General features: G+C 54.4%; 1 protein-coding gene across 3 annotated transcripts in view; it reads left to right on the forward strand.

The window, feature by feature from the left end:
- The window catches only part of ZZEF1 (zinc finger ZZ-type and EF-hand domain containing 1), a 98,510-nt gene that overhangs the window by 43,572 nt on the left and 42,196 nt on the right, over positions 1 to 12,742 (forward strand). For all 3 annotated transcript variants that reach the window (XM_045985522.1, XM_045985523.1, XM_045985524.1), the window contains exons 19-27: positions 2,057 to 2,216; positions 3,050 to 3,171; positions 3,268 to 3,390; positions 4,329 to 4,495; positions 4,575 to 4,656; positions 5,380 to 5,581; positions 6,717 to 6,865; positions 8,830 to 9,070; positions 11,433 to 11,512. In XM_045985522.1, the coding sequence (XP_045841478.1) occupies positions 2,057 to 2,216; positions 3,050 to 3,171; positions 3,268 to 3,390; positions 4,329 to 4,495; positions 4,575 to 4,656; positions 5,380 to 5,581; positions 6,717 to 6,865; positions 8,830 to 9,070; positions 11,433 to 11,512 (1,326 nt within the window). The remainder of the gene's footprint in view (positions 1 to 2,056; positions 2,217 to 3,049; positions 3,172 to 3,267; positions 3,391 to 4,328; positions 4,496 to 4,574; positions 4,657 to 5,379; positions 5,582 to 6,716; positions 6,866 to 8,829; positions 9,071 to 11,432; positions 11,513 to 12,742) is intronic.

The following is a 12,742-nucleotide window of genomic DNA, read 5'->3' on the forward strand; positions in this document are numbered from 1 at the left end:
TCGCTGCCCCCATTGGCCCGTCCCCTTTACCTCCCCTCACCTTGTGACCCAGCGATGGTGGGCACCACCCCCGATGGCCTCGTTCACGGTGTGGTGTGGCTTTGTCCTGGGGCTGTTCCAGGTGGGCCCAGCACTCCCCAGCCTGCCGTGGCTCCTGATCCCCGGCTCCTGGGGCCAGTCCCGTGCTAGTCAGTGAGCCATCCATGTGTGGATGTGCTCGTTGAGACTTCCCTTGCCAAGGAGGAAGGGGTCTTTGCCATGTCCCCTGGGGTGCGGTCCGTGAGCCCAGCACTTAGGCCTGTGTCTGTGGAGGGAGTTCCGTGGAAAACTGCTTTAGTTTTTTTAAAACTTAAGATGCCTTGGGAAACGCACATGCTAATCAAGTCTGACAAGATAGTGTCTCTTGTGTGTGCTAGGGATACTTTCAAATTTTCACTTTTTTTTTTTTAACATGAAGGATTCTGTTTCTCATGGTATCGTCCACCTGTCAGGTGGGGTGTTTGGACAGAAATTTGGGTTTCTAGGTCCCAGCCCAGGCTCCTGGCTTCGAACCTCTTGGGACAGGATTATGAGTCTGTGTGACACCACACACCGTGGGACTCTGACGTGGCAGGACCCCGTGACTAGGGGACCAAGGACGGCTCTCTGGACAGAACATTGACTGGGGTGTGGGGGATGAAGTGGGCCAGGCCAGACCGCACGCCGGAAGCGTGGAGTGACGGAGACTTGATGGTAGTGTCTTCCATGGCCGCACTTGGAGTGTCTTTCCGCCCATTACGTGGGTTCTCCTGTCATTGCTCCGCTGTTTTGGGTCGCTGCCAGAGTCACAGTTCCATCCGCTCCTGGCTGCTCTGCGCGCAGGGACACAGCTTCGAGAGTGCCAGGTTCTCATTAGCTGGGATCACCCCGTGGGCTGGCCCTGTGCACACCTAGTATGACTTCCAGTCCAGGGTCGTCTCTGTCCCGCTGGGATGCTCGCATCCTCTGTCGCTGCTGTCACGTTCATGTTCTCTGGCTGCCTCCTGCCTTCTGTCTCATTTCCAGACTGTCTGGCCCATCTCTGTCTTCCCTGGAGCCCCTCCTCCAGCCGGCTGCTCATCGATATTTGCTCTGAGCCCTGGCGGCCGCGCCCCACTCCCATCTGTCTCTGTTTCTGCCATCGCCTGCGCTCATGCTTGTGCAGAAGGCCAGGGACTAGATGGGGAGGGCCAGTATTTGAAGAGGAGAAGGGCCGGGGGTGGACTTGGAACATGTGACTTCGTGGTAGGACTTGAGATGGCGGGAGCTCCTGGACACTCGGGCGCGGAGTCAGTGCTGGGACTGGTGCGGCCCCTGAGGGACAGCCGGGAGCTGAACTGCCCACCACACCACACGCCTTCCCCCGCAGAGGCAGCCGCCCTTGTGAGGTGTACACTGATCTTTCCTGTCTGGCTTTTCCTGTGCAGCAGGCTTGTTCGGTCTGGTCCTGTGGTGCACATCCGTCAATCATAGCATTTCTGAGGCTCGTCCATGTGGACGTGCACAATGCCATTGATCTCTTATCGCTGGTGTGGGGGACTTCCCTTGGGAACCTGCCACTATGTATCCCGGTTACTTTGGAGGACCAGTGGGGTTGTTTCTAGGTGGGGGCAACTCCATGGAGATTGTGGGACGGACATAGCTTGTGGTATCTTTGTGCAGGAATTTACCCTTTGAGGTCAGGTGAGAACAGAGCTGATGGCTGGAGAGTCACCGAGGGGCGGAAAATGACTTTTCAGGTGGGATAGGTGTGGTGGCAGGCTTAGGGGAAGGGCCCAGGGAGAAACGGGGTTTGCAGGTGTAAGAGAGAGGGGGTCGCCGGTAGGATGAGACCCCGAAGGGGCAGAAGGGGAGGCTGCTCACAGTGAAAACCATGCGGGAAGCCTCTGGAAAGCGGGAGGGTGAGAGAGGGGCTTTCACCTGCTTTTTCTCTTGGTCACATTTGAAACACGGACAGCTCTGAGCTGGGGACGACTGCCGTGCCCGGGTGTCTGTGCCCGCCCCCACCGTGAACACATTTTCTGTCTGCTTCTCGCAGTGTGAACTGCTGGTGCTCACGGGCGCCCGAGGGGAAGCCGGGTCCGTGCTGCTGTCCCTGTTCTGGGCCGTCCAGGGCAGCCTGCTCTCGTGGTGCTTCCTGCAGCTGAAGAGCGCCGACCCCGTGGCCAGAGGCCGTGCCGCCGACCTGCTGGAGCAGTGTGAGTGCCAGCCGCGCCGTCCCGAACCCGCCAGAACACAGAGCTGCTTGGGCATTGCCGCTCTCTTTGGAGCCTCGTGCGCGGAGTGCCCAGAGGGTTTTCTCTCCTGGGTGGCAGATTAGTCTGTCTCTGGGTGGTGGTTCCTTCTTCATCTAGGGTTCTGTGGCCTGTCTTTTTGCTCAGAGTGCTGTGAGTGTGTGGTGTGCCCAGTGTGCCCCCTGTGGGGCCCTCCGTCACGCGGCGCTCTGAGGTGACACCACTCTGTACACCAGAGCCGGTCATCCGGGCTTTCGTCGAGGTACCAAAACGGGAGAGGCTTGAACTTGTAAAGTCTCAGGTGTATGGGACCACTGCTGTGGTATTTGCACACCCTGAAAATGCTCTTGTTCATGTCCCAGAAACCCGCAGACAGTGATGTGACCTTCCCCGGGTTCTGAGAAATGTGCGTGTGGCACGTGGATTCCCAGCAGTGTGACAGGATTGCTGACGGGGCCCAGGGCTGGCTCCTGCGGCTCGGCCCAAGGTCTGGCCTCCTGAGATGGACCCGTTGTGAGCAGAGTGAGACTTCAGGCCGGCCGCTGGGCTGCTCAGCCGAGGTCCACCTCATCCCAAAGTAGCGAAAGACCGAAATCTGCCTTTCAGAGCCATCCTTGCCTGAGATCTGCACTGCCTTTCCTCCCAGAAGAAATCATACTGTGGCACTCGGTGGCCTTTCTGATGTGGAATTCTTGTCACCGCATCTGCGACCCTCTCCAGCTTTGTCCTTCGTGAAGACCGAGCAAGGGACGTGGGTTCCGCACACGATACTAACTGCTGTCTCTATGTTTTGGCAGATGTGAGGCAGTTTCTGGCAAGCATGAGAGTGATTTTGGAGTCCCTCTTGTCACAGCACAGTGGAAAAACCATTGTAGAAAAATTATGTAACTCGGTGTTTTCGATGGCAGCTCGTCAACTGGTAAGACATAGTGAGGGTCTTTGGAAAGGGGGTTTTGTGAGCTGCAGCCCCAGCAGAGTCCAAGGAGGGTGCTGAGGGCCTCGTCGATCTCCTCAGGTCATCTTCCTGCTGGACTTCTGTGCATTGGACATCCCCCACTGCACGCTGCTGCGGGAGTTCAGCACGCTGACCGGGCTGCTGAGGCGGCTCTGCGCCGACCCGGAAGGGCCGCTCGATAAGGTAACCGGGGCGGGCGCTGGTGCTCGCGCTGCAGCCCTCTGAGAGTGCCGGGACTGCTGGGGGGACCCACCGCCAAAGGCCTCCCCCCCCCACGTGGTATCAGTGGTTCGCAGATGAGGGTGCGTGGAGGCCCGGGGACTGGGCATGGCCCACAGCGCCAGGAGGCTGTATGTGGGCGGTCCGCTCTCACAGCCCGGAGCTCATGTGAAACCCGGTAGGCGAATGACCAGATTGGAGTCCAGAAGAGACACGACGTGTTGAAAGGCAGATTCGAAGGTTGGGTGTTTAACAGAATTTTCTCCCTGTTTAACTTTATGGGACACAACGATTTTCACTTTCTTCTTTGAGTCCCAACTCTGTGGGAATAGAAAGGGCATACATTATAAAGCTTTTTTTTTTTTTTTTTAAGATTTTATTTATTTATTTGACAGAGATCACAAGTAGACAGAGAGGCAGGCAGAGAGAGGAGGAAGCAGGCTCCCCGCCGAGCAGAGAGCCCGATGCCGGGGCTCGATCCCAGAACCCTGGGATCATGACCTGAGCCAAAGGCAGAGGCTTAACCCACTGAGCCACCCAGGCGCCCCTATAAAGCTTATTTTAAAGGTGAAAAAGCAAAGACTAAAAATGGAGAGAGAAGAGAGGACGGGCTCAGATTTGCCGAGGTCCCAAATTCAGTGTTTCTTCTCACTGGAAATTCATGCGAGTAGTGACTTGCAAGAAAACAGGCTATTTTTGTACTGAAAATGCCATGTGTCCTCTGCTGAGGGCTAGACGCACGCTGACCTGTCTGCAGGTGGAACATGGGGCTCTCTGTAGCTCTCTGTAACCATGTGTGTCCGGTGCCTGGGCTGTCCGTCTGGGGCCCGGATGCACAGCTTTCTGTGTAGCGGGACACAGAGTGACTGGCGCTTGCTTTCTTGACTCATTTGTGTGTGTAGCTCGATGCAGAGACGTGGCAGCAGGAGTGTCCCGTGGTGTTACATACCTGGACAAAGGAGTCTGCCCACAACTATGAAAACAACTGCCACGAGGTGTCTGTCTTCGTGAGCCCGGGGGCAACCTACTTTGAGGTGGAATTTGACGAGCGGTGTGAGACGGAGAAAAGGTAAGACTCCGTGGTCTTCTCCTAAGCAATAGCAGGTTAAAATGAGAGAAGGAGAGTGATGGAGATTATACGTTCCCAGGTATGATTATCTGGAATTCACTGACGCCAGAGGAGGAAAAACACGCTATGACACCAAGGTCGGCACCGAGAAGTGGCCCAAGGTGAGTGGTGCTCCCAGAAGGAGTGACGTGCATGCTTCTGCTCCGATTCCCTCCTGGTCAGCCCCTGGCGGTCTGGAAGGGAAGCACTTCCTCCGCACCTCTGTGAAGGGAAGGGCTCTGCAGAGCTGGCAGTGACAGCCGGCCACCTACCCTGTAGATCGGGGTGCTTCAGCACCCAGCCTGCCTGTTGGTTTGATGGGTCATTTCTAGCTGCTTGGGTGCTGCAGAGACTGGACGGCCCGGGAGATCTCCTAACTCACAGTCTGGTTCTTCACAGCACAGTTTGCCACCCCCTGGTTTCTGTCACATTGTCTGGTGTGTGTGGGGCTGGGGGTCCAGGAAGGCCCAGAGCCCGTGGTGAAAGCTGGCAGTGCCCTCCAGAGGACTGCGTGGTCTCTGGGACAGGCGAAGTGCTGCTTCCCCCCATTGGCGTGCTCTCTGGTGGTCTCAGTGGGGAGCACGAGTACCGTTTCTGGATAAGCAGGCAGTGGGCAGATGGGCGTCCGAGGTCTAGAAACCTACCACCGTTGCTTCTTCCCGTGGCGCAGTCGTAGACTTTGTGTTTCAGCCGCCCCTCCAGTCACCTGGGCAGGCGTGGTGAGACAGGAGGGCCAGGATGGACACCGACGCTGGATGCGAGTGTCTGAGTCCTGAAGAATCTTTGCCCCAAAGGGGTATTTTCTCAACTGTGTTTGACCTCGTGGCTTTTGTGCTTGTGTCTAGAAAGTGACCTTTAAGGCCGGACCCCGGCTGCAGTTCCTCTTCCACTCTGACAGCAGCAACAATGAGTGGGGCTACAAGTTCACCGTCACCGCCTACGGCCTGCCTGATGTGGCTGTGTCCTGGGCGCTAGACTTGCAGCTGCTCGTTTCCCGGCTGATGGGACGCCTGGCCGCCCAGTGCATGGCGCTCAAGTCCGTGCACCGTGAGTCCCTTGCGCGTCGGCTCCACACAAGGGCGGGTGTGGGTGTGACGGCGTCCGTCCTCGCGGGCCTGCAGACCACACCAGGCCGTGGCCAGGGCCCGCTCGCTGCTGGGCCATCAGGTGCTTCGATGTGGACTTAGGAGCACGTCCTAGCAGGACAGAGGATGCCTGGGCTAGAGAGCAGCCTTGGCAGCTTCTTGTTTGTGAAACTTGAAAGGCAGAAATAGAGTAAATTGGGGCGCCTGGGTAGCTCAGTGGGTTAAAGCCTCTGCCTTTGGCTCGGGTCATGATCTCAGGGTCCTGGGATCAAGCCCCGCATCGGGCTCTCTGCTCCGCGGGGAGCCTGCTTCCTCCTCTCTCTGCCTGCCTCTCTGTCTACTTGTGATCTCTCTCTGTGTCAAATAAATAAATCTTTAAAAAAAAAAATAGAGTAAATTAGCCGTGTATCCTTTAACCACGTGAATATTTATGTTACATGCAGGAACGTGGACTTTGTCTTACAGGGATTTTTTTCAACTTAGTTATTAAATGCATCAAAGGAATGAGAATTACAGAATAAAACTTCCCAGTATGTTTTATTTCTGTTTCCTTTCTGGAGTTTTTCTGACCATCAAAGGAAACATCATAGAAGTTGTATAATGGGAAAGATCAAGGAGAAAAGTCATTCTTAGTTCTAACGCCCAGAGAGTACTGTTACTAACATGCTAACTAACGTGTTCCCGTCTAGAGTTTTTCTCTTGTCTGTTCATAAACACACCTGGGTGGGTATTTGTTTTGTTTTTCAAACTTAAGTTTGCACATTGTGAACACTTCCCCCATTAGACACTTGGGTGTGGTCTCTGGCTCTTCCCTGGCTGTGGTCTCAGCTCACATCACCTCCTGCCCTGGCAGGTTTGCAGAGGTGCCTGCGAGCGAGGCTGCCCATGGCAGGGCCACGCCCCAGGGTGCCCTCGTGGTGGGGGTGCATCTGGGGTGCGTGTCCGTCACGTGGCACAGCTCCGTGCTGGGAAATGGGGGTGGGTCCCCGGCACGTCCACAGAATACCCCCGTGGTCGAAACCTTCTCTTGGCCAGCCCCAGGCTCTTGGTGTTGCGGGGATGACACAGCGTTCTCACCGGCCTCCTTCTCTTTGCAGCGTTCGGGAGCGACATGGTGGTGCCTCCCGCAAAAATGGCGTCAGTCCTGAACTCCCCGCTGTGGAAACCTGTCTTCAGGCATCAGCTGAGTCCAGAGTTGGGATTAGCAGCGAGCTGGCCCACTCCCCCGCACCAGGATAGTAAGGAGGTATTTACTTGCAGCGCCTTTCTGCTGGGAACCGAGTATTTGCTGATAGCTGCTGCTTCTGCCTTGATCCCTGGTGTTGGCATCCTCGCCCCGCTCAGCCGTTAGCGGCCCGACAGCGGGGGCCATCCCTTTTTCACGTGGTGTCCACTCCGAGGGCCCCGGGGGCCGGCGAGTCACGTGGTCGGTGCTCGGGAACTCTGGCCGAGTCCCTGCACGAGCCGGTGGATTGTGTCTCTGCAGCCGCTGAGTCAGACGTCAGAGTCAGCGGTTTGTGCGAGCTCTGTGCTGTCCGTGGAAGGGCGGCCCGTTACCTGCACTTGCGATGACTCCCAAGCTGGGCCCGTCTGCCCCTCGTCTCTTCACCATCCCCCTTGCCTCCGTCTCTGCTCTGGTGCTCTACCTCCCTCCCCTGCCCGCGTCACTGAGTGGGCAGCTGAGAATCCCGGGGCTCTTCCTCGGCCTTCCCCTGACCTCCATCAGACTGGGCTCCTTCAGAGCCTGTCTTCCACCGGCTCCGTGACAGCCCGCTGTCCTCTCCTGGCCTCCAGCTGCGGCCCTGCCTCCTCGGTGGGCCTCGCCTCTTCTTCCTTCCCTATGGTGGAGGAGTTTTGGCTTTCTCCACTTCCCCGCAGCCCACCAAGACCATCCCGTCTTGTCTCTGTGGCCATCACATCTGTGCACAACCTCCCCAAACATCAGTCCATAGTCCTGGTGCTTCTCCGGGCTCCACTCCTGTGTCCCTGTCCTTCCGTTAGGTGGTTCCGTATCAGTGTCCCAGCTCCACTCGGGGGTGGACGTGCCCCTCCCCTGGCTGCTCGCTGCTGTCACTGTCATTCTTGTTTCCCTTGGCATGGAGCCATGGCTTGCTGTCTTGTTTTCAGGTCTCCCTCCCAGTCCACCACCAGTCCCATGGATTGTCCTGGGGTGTTCAGCTCCTCCCACCTCCTCCGTCTGCATCTTTCTCCAGGCCTCATCCTGCACATGCCCTGGCACACTGGGACCTACCAGGGTTTTTTGTTTTTTTAAAAAAGATTTTATTTATTTATTTATTAAAGAGAGAGAGAGCGAGAGCAAGCGAGTGCGTGCGCACAAGCAGGCAGAGTGGCAGGCAGAGGCAGAAAGAGAAGCAGGCTCCCTGCTCAGCAGAGAGCCCAATGCGGGACTCGATCCCAGGACCCTGGGATCCTGACCAGAGCCAAAGGCAGGTGTCCCTACCAGGGTTTTTTAGCCACTGAATTACGTTATTATTCCACGGCTGGACACCATTATTGGCTCCTGTTGCCCATAGGGTGGACTCCAAGCTCCTCATAGGGCCAGTCAAGGCTCTGTGCAGGCTCCTCTGATGGCAGGTCTCTGCCCCTCGGCAGCTCCCCAGCTGAGACTTCACTTCTGCTGACTTTGTTCCTCAGGGGCCAGAGGAATCTTCAGGGTCCAGTCCAGAGCCCACACCTGCCAGGAGGCTTCTCTTCTCACCCCAGCCTGCCGGGAGCTCTTCTCGGGGCTCTCAGCACTGGGTGCCCCTTCCTGGCAATTGGCACTCGATCACCTTTCCGTCCGTGGTGGCGCTTGTGTTCGTGTGTTCAGGGTTTTATTTGTTTACCTTGTTTTTATTTATTTTTTATTTTTTTTTAAAGATTGTATTTATTTATTTGACAGAGAACACAAGTAGGCAGAGCAGCAGGCAGAGAGAGAGAGGAGGGAGCAGGCTCCCCGCTGAGCAGAGAGCCCGATGCGGGGCTCGATCCCATGCGGGGTTCGATCATGACCTGAGCTGAAGACAGAGGCTTTAACCCACTGAGCCACCCAGGCGCCCCTGTTTACCTTGTTTTTAAAGCCGTGTCTCTGATCTGTGCAGTGGCGTGAAGCTTCCTGTTCTGTCCTACTTCATTCTGGTCGGTGTTGGGTGGACTTGGTCGTGTGAAGGGCTGCGTTCAACACGATGTGTTCTTGTTGTTTTGTTCCAGGTCAAGAATATCCCCGACGATCCCTGCCACCACTTTCTTCTTGAGTTTGCACAGTCAGACCCTGCCCAGAACTTCTGTGGGCCATTTTCAGAACTTTTCAAAGGATTCATACAGGCATGTAGAAAACAGGCCCCAAAGACAGATATAGTTGCTGGTTCCACTATTGATCAAGCTGTGAACGCCACCTTTGCTGCTCTGGTGTGTCGTACTCCAGGCTTGTATGAGAAGCTGCAGAAATATGGTAACTTATATTACAGGGAATATCTCTGATCTGAAGGCCAGTTGCTAAGCTTTAAGAAAGCCTATCTTACGGGAACATTTCTAAGCATTTTGAAGTACAAACGTGTTTCTACAATCTGGTTAAGCCCCGCTCTGCCAGTCAGAAGATCCGTGACCCATTTATAGTTAGACACCTGTCACGTGTACAAGTAGCCTTGAGTTCCTAATCAGAAGGTCACTTCTTTCTCCAAAATCCTTGTGGAAAACTGCCAAGAAGTTTAAGGGAAGGAGGCCCTAACTTGGGTTATAGTCTCGGGCAAGAGCTCGAAGTCGTGCAGCTTCAGGTTCGTCAGACAAGCTCTCTGCACGTTTGTCCCCTTATCCGTAAACTCGGGAGTCGGGAGCGCCAACGTCCTGAGAAATGCTGGTCAGACCCCGAGCTGTGTGGGTAATTCAGGGTGCTGATGACCAAGGAGGGAAATGTATTTACTCTTGTCTTCAGACTTAAAGCATCTGTAGCTTTTGGAGGCCTCCTGATTGGTAGCCCGCTCTTCGCCATCTCTGTTCCTTGTGCCCCCCCCCCCCCAACCCAGTGCTGGCTGTGTCCTGTGTGTGTAGCCACAGGGACCCGCGGGAGGGAGCCACAGGGACAGCCACAGGGACCCGCGGGAGGGAGGGGCTCTCTCCCCCATAATCTGTCAAGGGAAAAGCATTTCAGGCCCTCCATAAAGAGGAGCTAGGCCTTTCCCCAGCACTTCGGCTGCGTGTGTGTTGCTTTCACGGTGCACACGAGCTGAGCAGGAACCGTGCTTCCCCGTTAGAGCAGGCCCTGGACGGCTGCTGCTCTTAGTCCTCCGAGGAACGATCGCGGCTGCCCTGTACGGCCCGGTTCTTCAGACCTCACGGTGCAGGGTTTATTTCCTGACTCTGGAACATCGCCGTTAATCCTTTCTCAGTTCTTACTGTTTCCCTGAAGAAGCTGCTCAAATATGTGAAACCTCCGTTGCCACGTGAGTGGTTTGTGAAAACAGGTGTCCTGCGGGAGACTATCTCTGCTAGGGGTGGGGGACTAGGTGACCTGCCAGGTTTAAAAAAAAATGCGGTATGTTTTCGCAATCAAATGGTAGTAAGAGAGCTGGACAGTCTTGTTTGCCTGTGGGAACTCTCAGTGGACAAAAGGCTCGAACTAAAAGCTGAGAAACAGAGGTTCTGGCTGACGGCAGGCTCCCCAGCTCCTTTTCAGATGGTGCTTAGACAGCATGTCCCTGATTTCAGGAGAGGCACAGTCTGATGGGACTAGAAACACTCCCCTGATACAGGTCATTTCCGGAACAACCTTGCCCTGGGTTGGAGGTGCAGCTGGTTTCTGTTCTCTGGGCGCTGTTCCTGGGTCCTGCTGGGCAGGCAAGCTCCTTGAAGGAGGGGCCTTGTCTCACTCAACTGCTCATCTTTGTCTAAAAATGGCCTGCCTTTTTGCATTAGAGATATGTGGGTAGAGTTTTTCAACTGGGTGGTAAGCTGCCCAAGGGCAGAGCCAGGTCTTTTGTTCTCTGCACCATGTTCCCGGTGTTCCCAGTGCCAGAGGAGCCCGATGATGCAGCCCACGTGTGCCCCGAGCCCTCGGCTATCGGCCAGCTCCGGGACAGCCCCTCGCTGTTCTGGTCTGTGATCCTCTGGTTCTTACAAGCCAAGAAAGGAGCAGCCTCCTAGGTCTTTTAAACCGACAACTTCTTTGTGATTTTTCTAATTATGAAAATATTATCGGTTCATGTGGAAACTTACAAAGTACAGGAAACCTTAAAATATCAGTTATAATCTCACCAGTTCAAGAAGACATCTGTTAACATTTTTCTGTGTATCTCCCTGGCCCTTTTATCTAGGCATATTCATATGGCACGTGTATCTGTATATATTTATCATATATGTCGTGTATGTACACAGATTCCTAATAAGTATAGTCTTGTTAAGTAGGTAATTTTGTGCTTACACTATTTCAAAACCCGTTTTTTAAACTTAATTTATACCATGAACTTTTTTCGTGTTAGTAATTATTTTTACTTACTTTTAATACTTTTTATTTTACTTTTAATATTTTTGGTATTTTACTTTCATATGTTTATTTTAAATATTGTACTCAAGTTAATAATATGTCCATTGCAGATGTTGTTCACTAAAAAAATGACTTTGTGGTAACACAGAGAACCCACTCCTGGTGTTATGGGTTAAATGCCCGCCCCTCCCCCACACCCGCTTACCCGCAAGGTCTGAGCATCAGGAGAAAGACCTTTTTCTGTGTGAGGACAGTTAGAAGCTACTTTGTGCTTAACGCTGCAGTACCGAATTGAGTTGACTGAGTATAATCTCGTCGTCTCTCCTTTCCCCAGTAAAAAGTGGGGGCAGCACGGCCCTGAGCGAGGAGTTTGCCCAGGTCTATTGCTTGGCAGACGGCATTCGAATATGGATGGTAAGATTTTCTTTGCATGCGGTTTGTATGTGCTGTGAATTTCCCACTGATGAAGTTCTAGATTATAGGCGAGGTTCAGTGGGATGAGGTCCGGAGCCAATGACCAGGAAAGGATTCTTGAGCCATCTTTGGTGCAGAATGGTGGTTGATTAAACCACAGGGATGGGACCCGTGGGCAGGAAGAGCTGCTGCCCTGGGTTGTGAGGGGTGGCTCTTCTGTACCATGGGGGTGGGGAGGTAAGGAAAGGGAGGTTTCAATAGAATGATCATATGCTAAAGAGGACCTACGAGATACCAGATGCCCGAGGCCTGGCCAATGTCAAGGTAGTTCTGCCCTCCAGCAAGGAACTAACATGAAGATGGGTGGGAGATTCCTAAAGAATGTCACAGATGTCCCACCCAGGAGTGGAGGGTGTTGCAAGGTGTCAGCCTTCTATTCCTTGTCACCACCATGGGTTCACGCAGTTAAGGGAAGCAGCTCTCCAGTCTGTTTGTTTTTACTAAAGCTCAGTGACGTGAAAAGCGCTAAAAAAAATAATGTAGAATCCTTCAAGTCCTTGTGCAGTGAGTGCTGAGTGTGTCCATGAGCCCCGGACAGCCTCAGTAATCCCAGGGCCGCTCAGTGGGGCTTCTTGGCCTGGGCGGCCACTGGAGGCCGCGCCCCACAGGGAGCTTCCCACACTGGAGAACGGTGGTTCCCTGGCCTCATGCGTGGCAGCAGCGTCTGTGAGTGGGAGGACGGACAGAGAGACTGTATGTTGTGTCACTACATACCACGACACTGCGGCGTGCGATGACTGCATGATGCGGCTGTGCGGTGAGTGACGTTAGCCGGCTCGTGTGTCAGCTGACCCGTGGTGATGGGCAGAAACCGGTCCTAGAGGAGCCCACGAAAACATCACGTCTCATGTAGTTTACACATGACCCAAATCTGTGTCCTGTTAGGTACATCAATTGGCGGTAAAATTCTTCCAAGTCCTGGAAGTGATGACTGTCAAACTCAGGAGAATAATTGTCAGTTTTGTTGAGCGTGTAGCTGAGTCCCTGCGTTGTCATCATGCCCCATGTACTCAGTCGTCTTCGTCCTGTGTGGTACCTGGGAGGAGCCATTAGGTCACGGCCAGGACGGGCAGTGAGACTGAGAGCGGGAGACCAGCCAGTTCTTTGATTAGCATGGCGACTGCCCCAGGGTGTCGAGTGGGCAGGTTCTCTGGCTGGGCAGGTTCTGTG

This window comes from Meles meles, chromosome 18 (assembly GCF_922984935.1).
Source record: "Meles meles chromosome 18, mMelMel3.1 paternal haplotype, whole genome shotgun sequence".
In the NCBI taxonomy this organism is placed as follows: Eukaryota; Metazoa; Chordata; class Mammalia; order Carnivora; family Mustelidae; genus Meles; species Meles meles.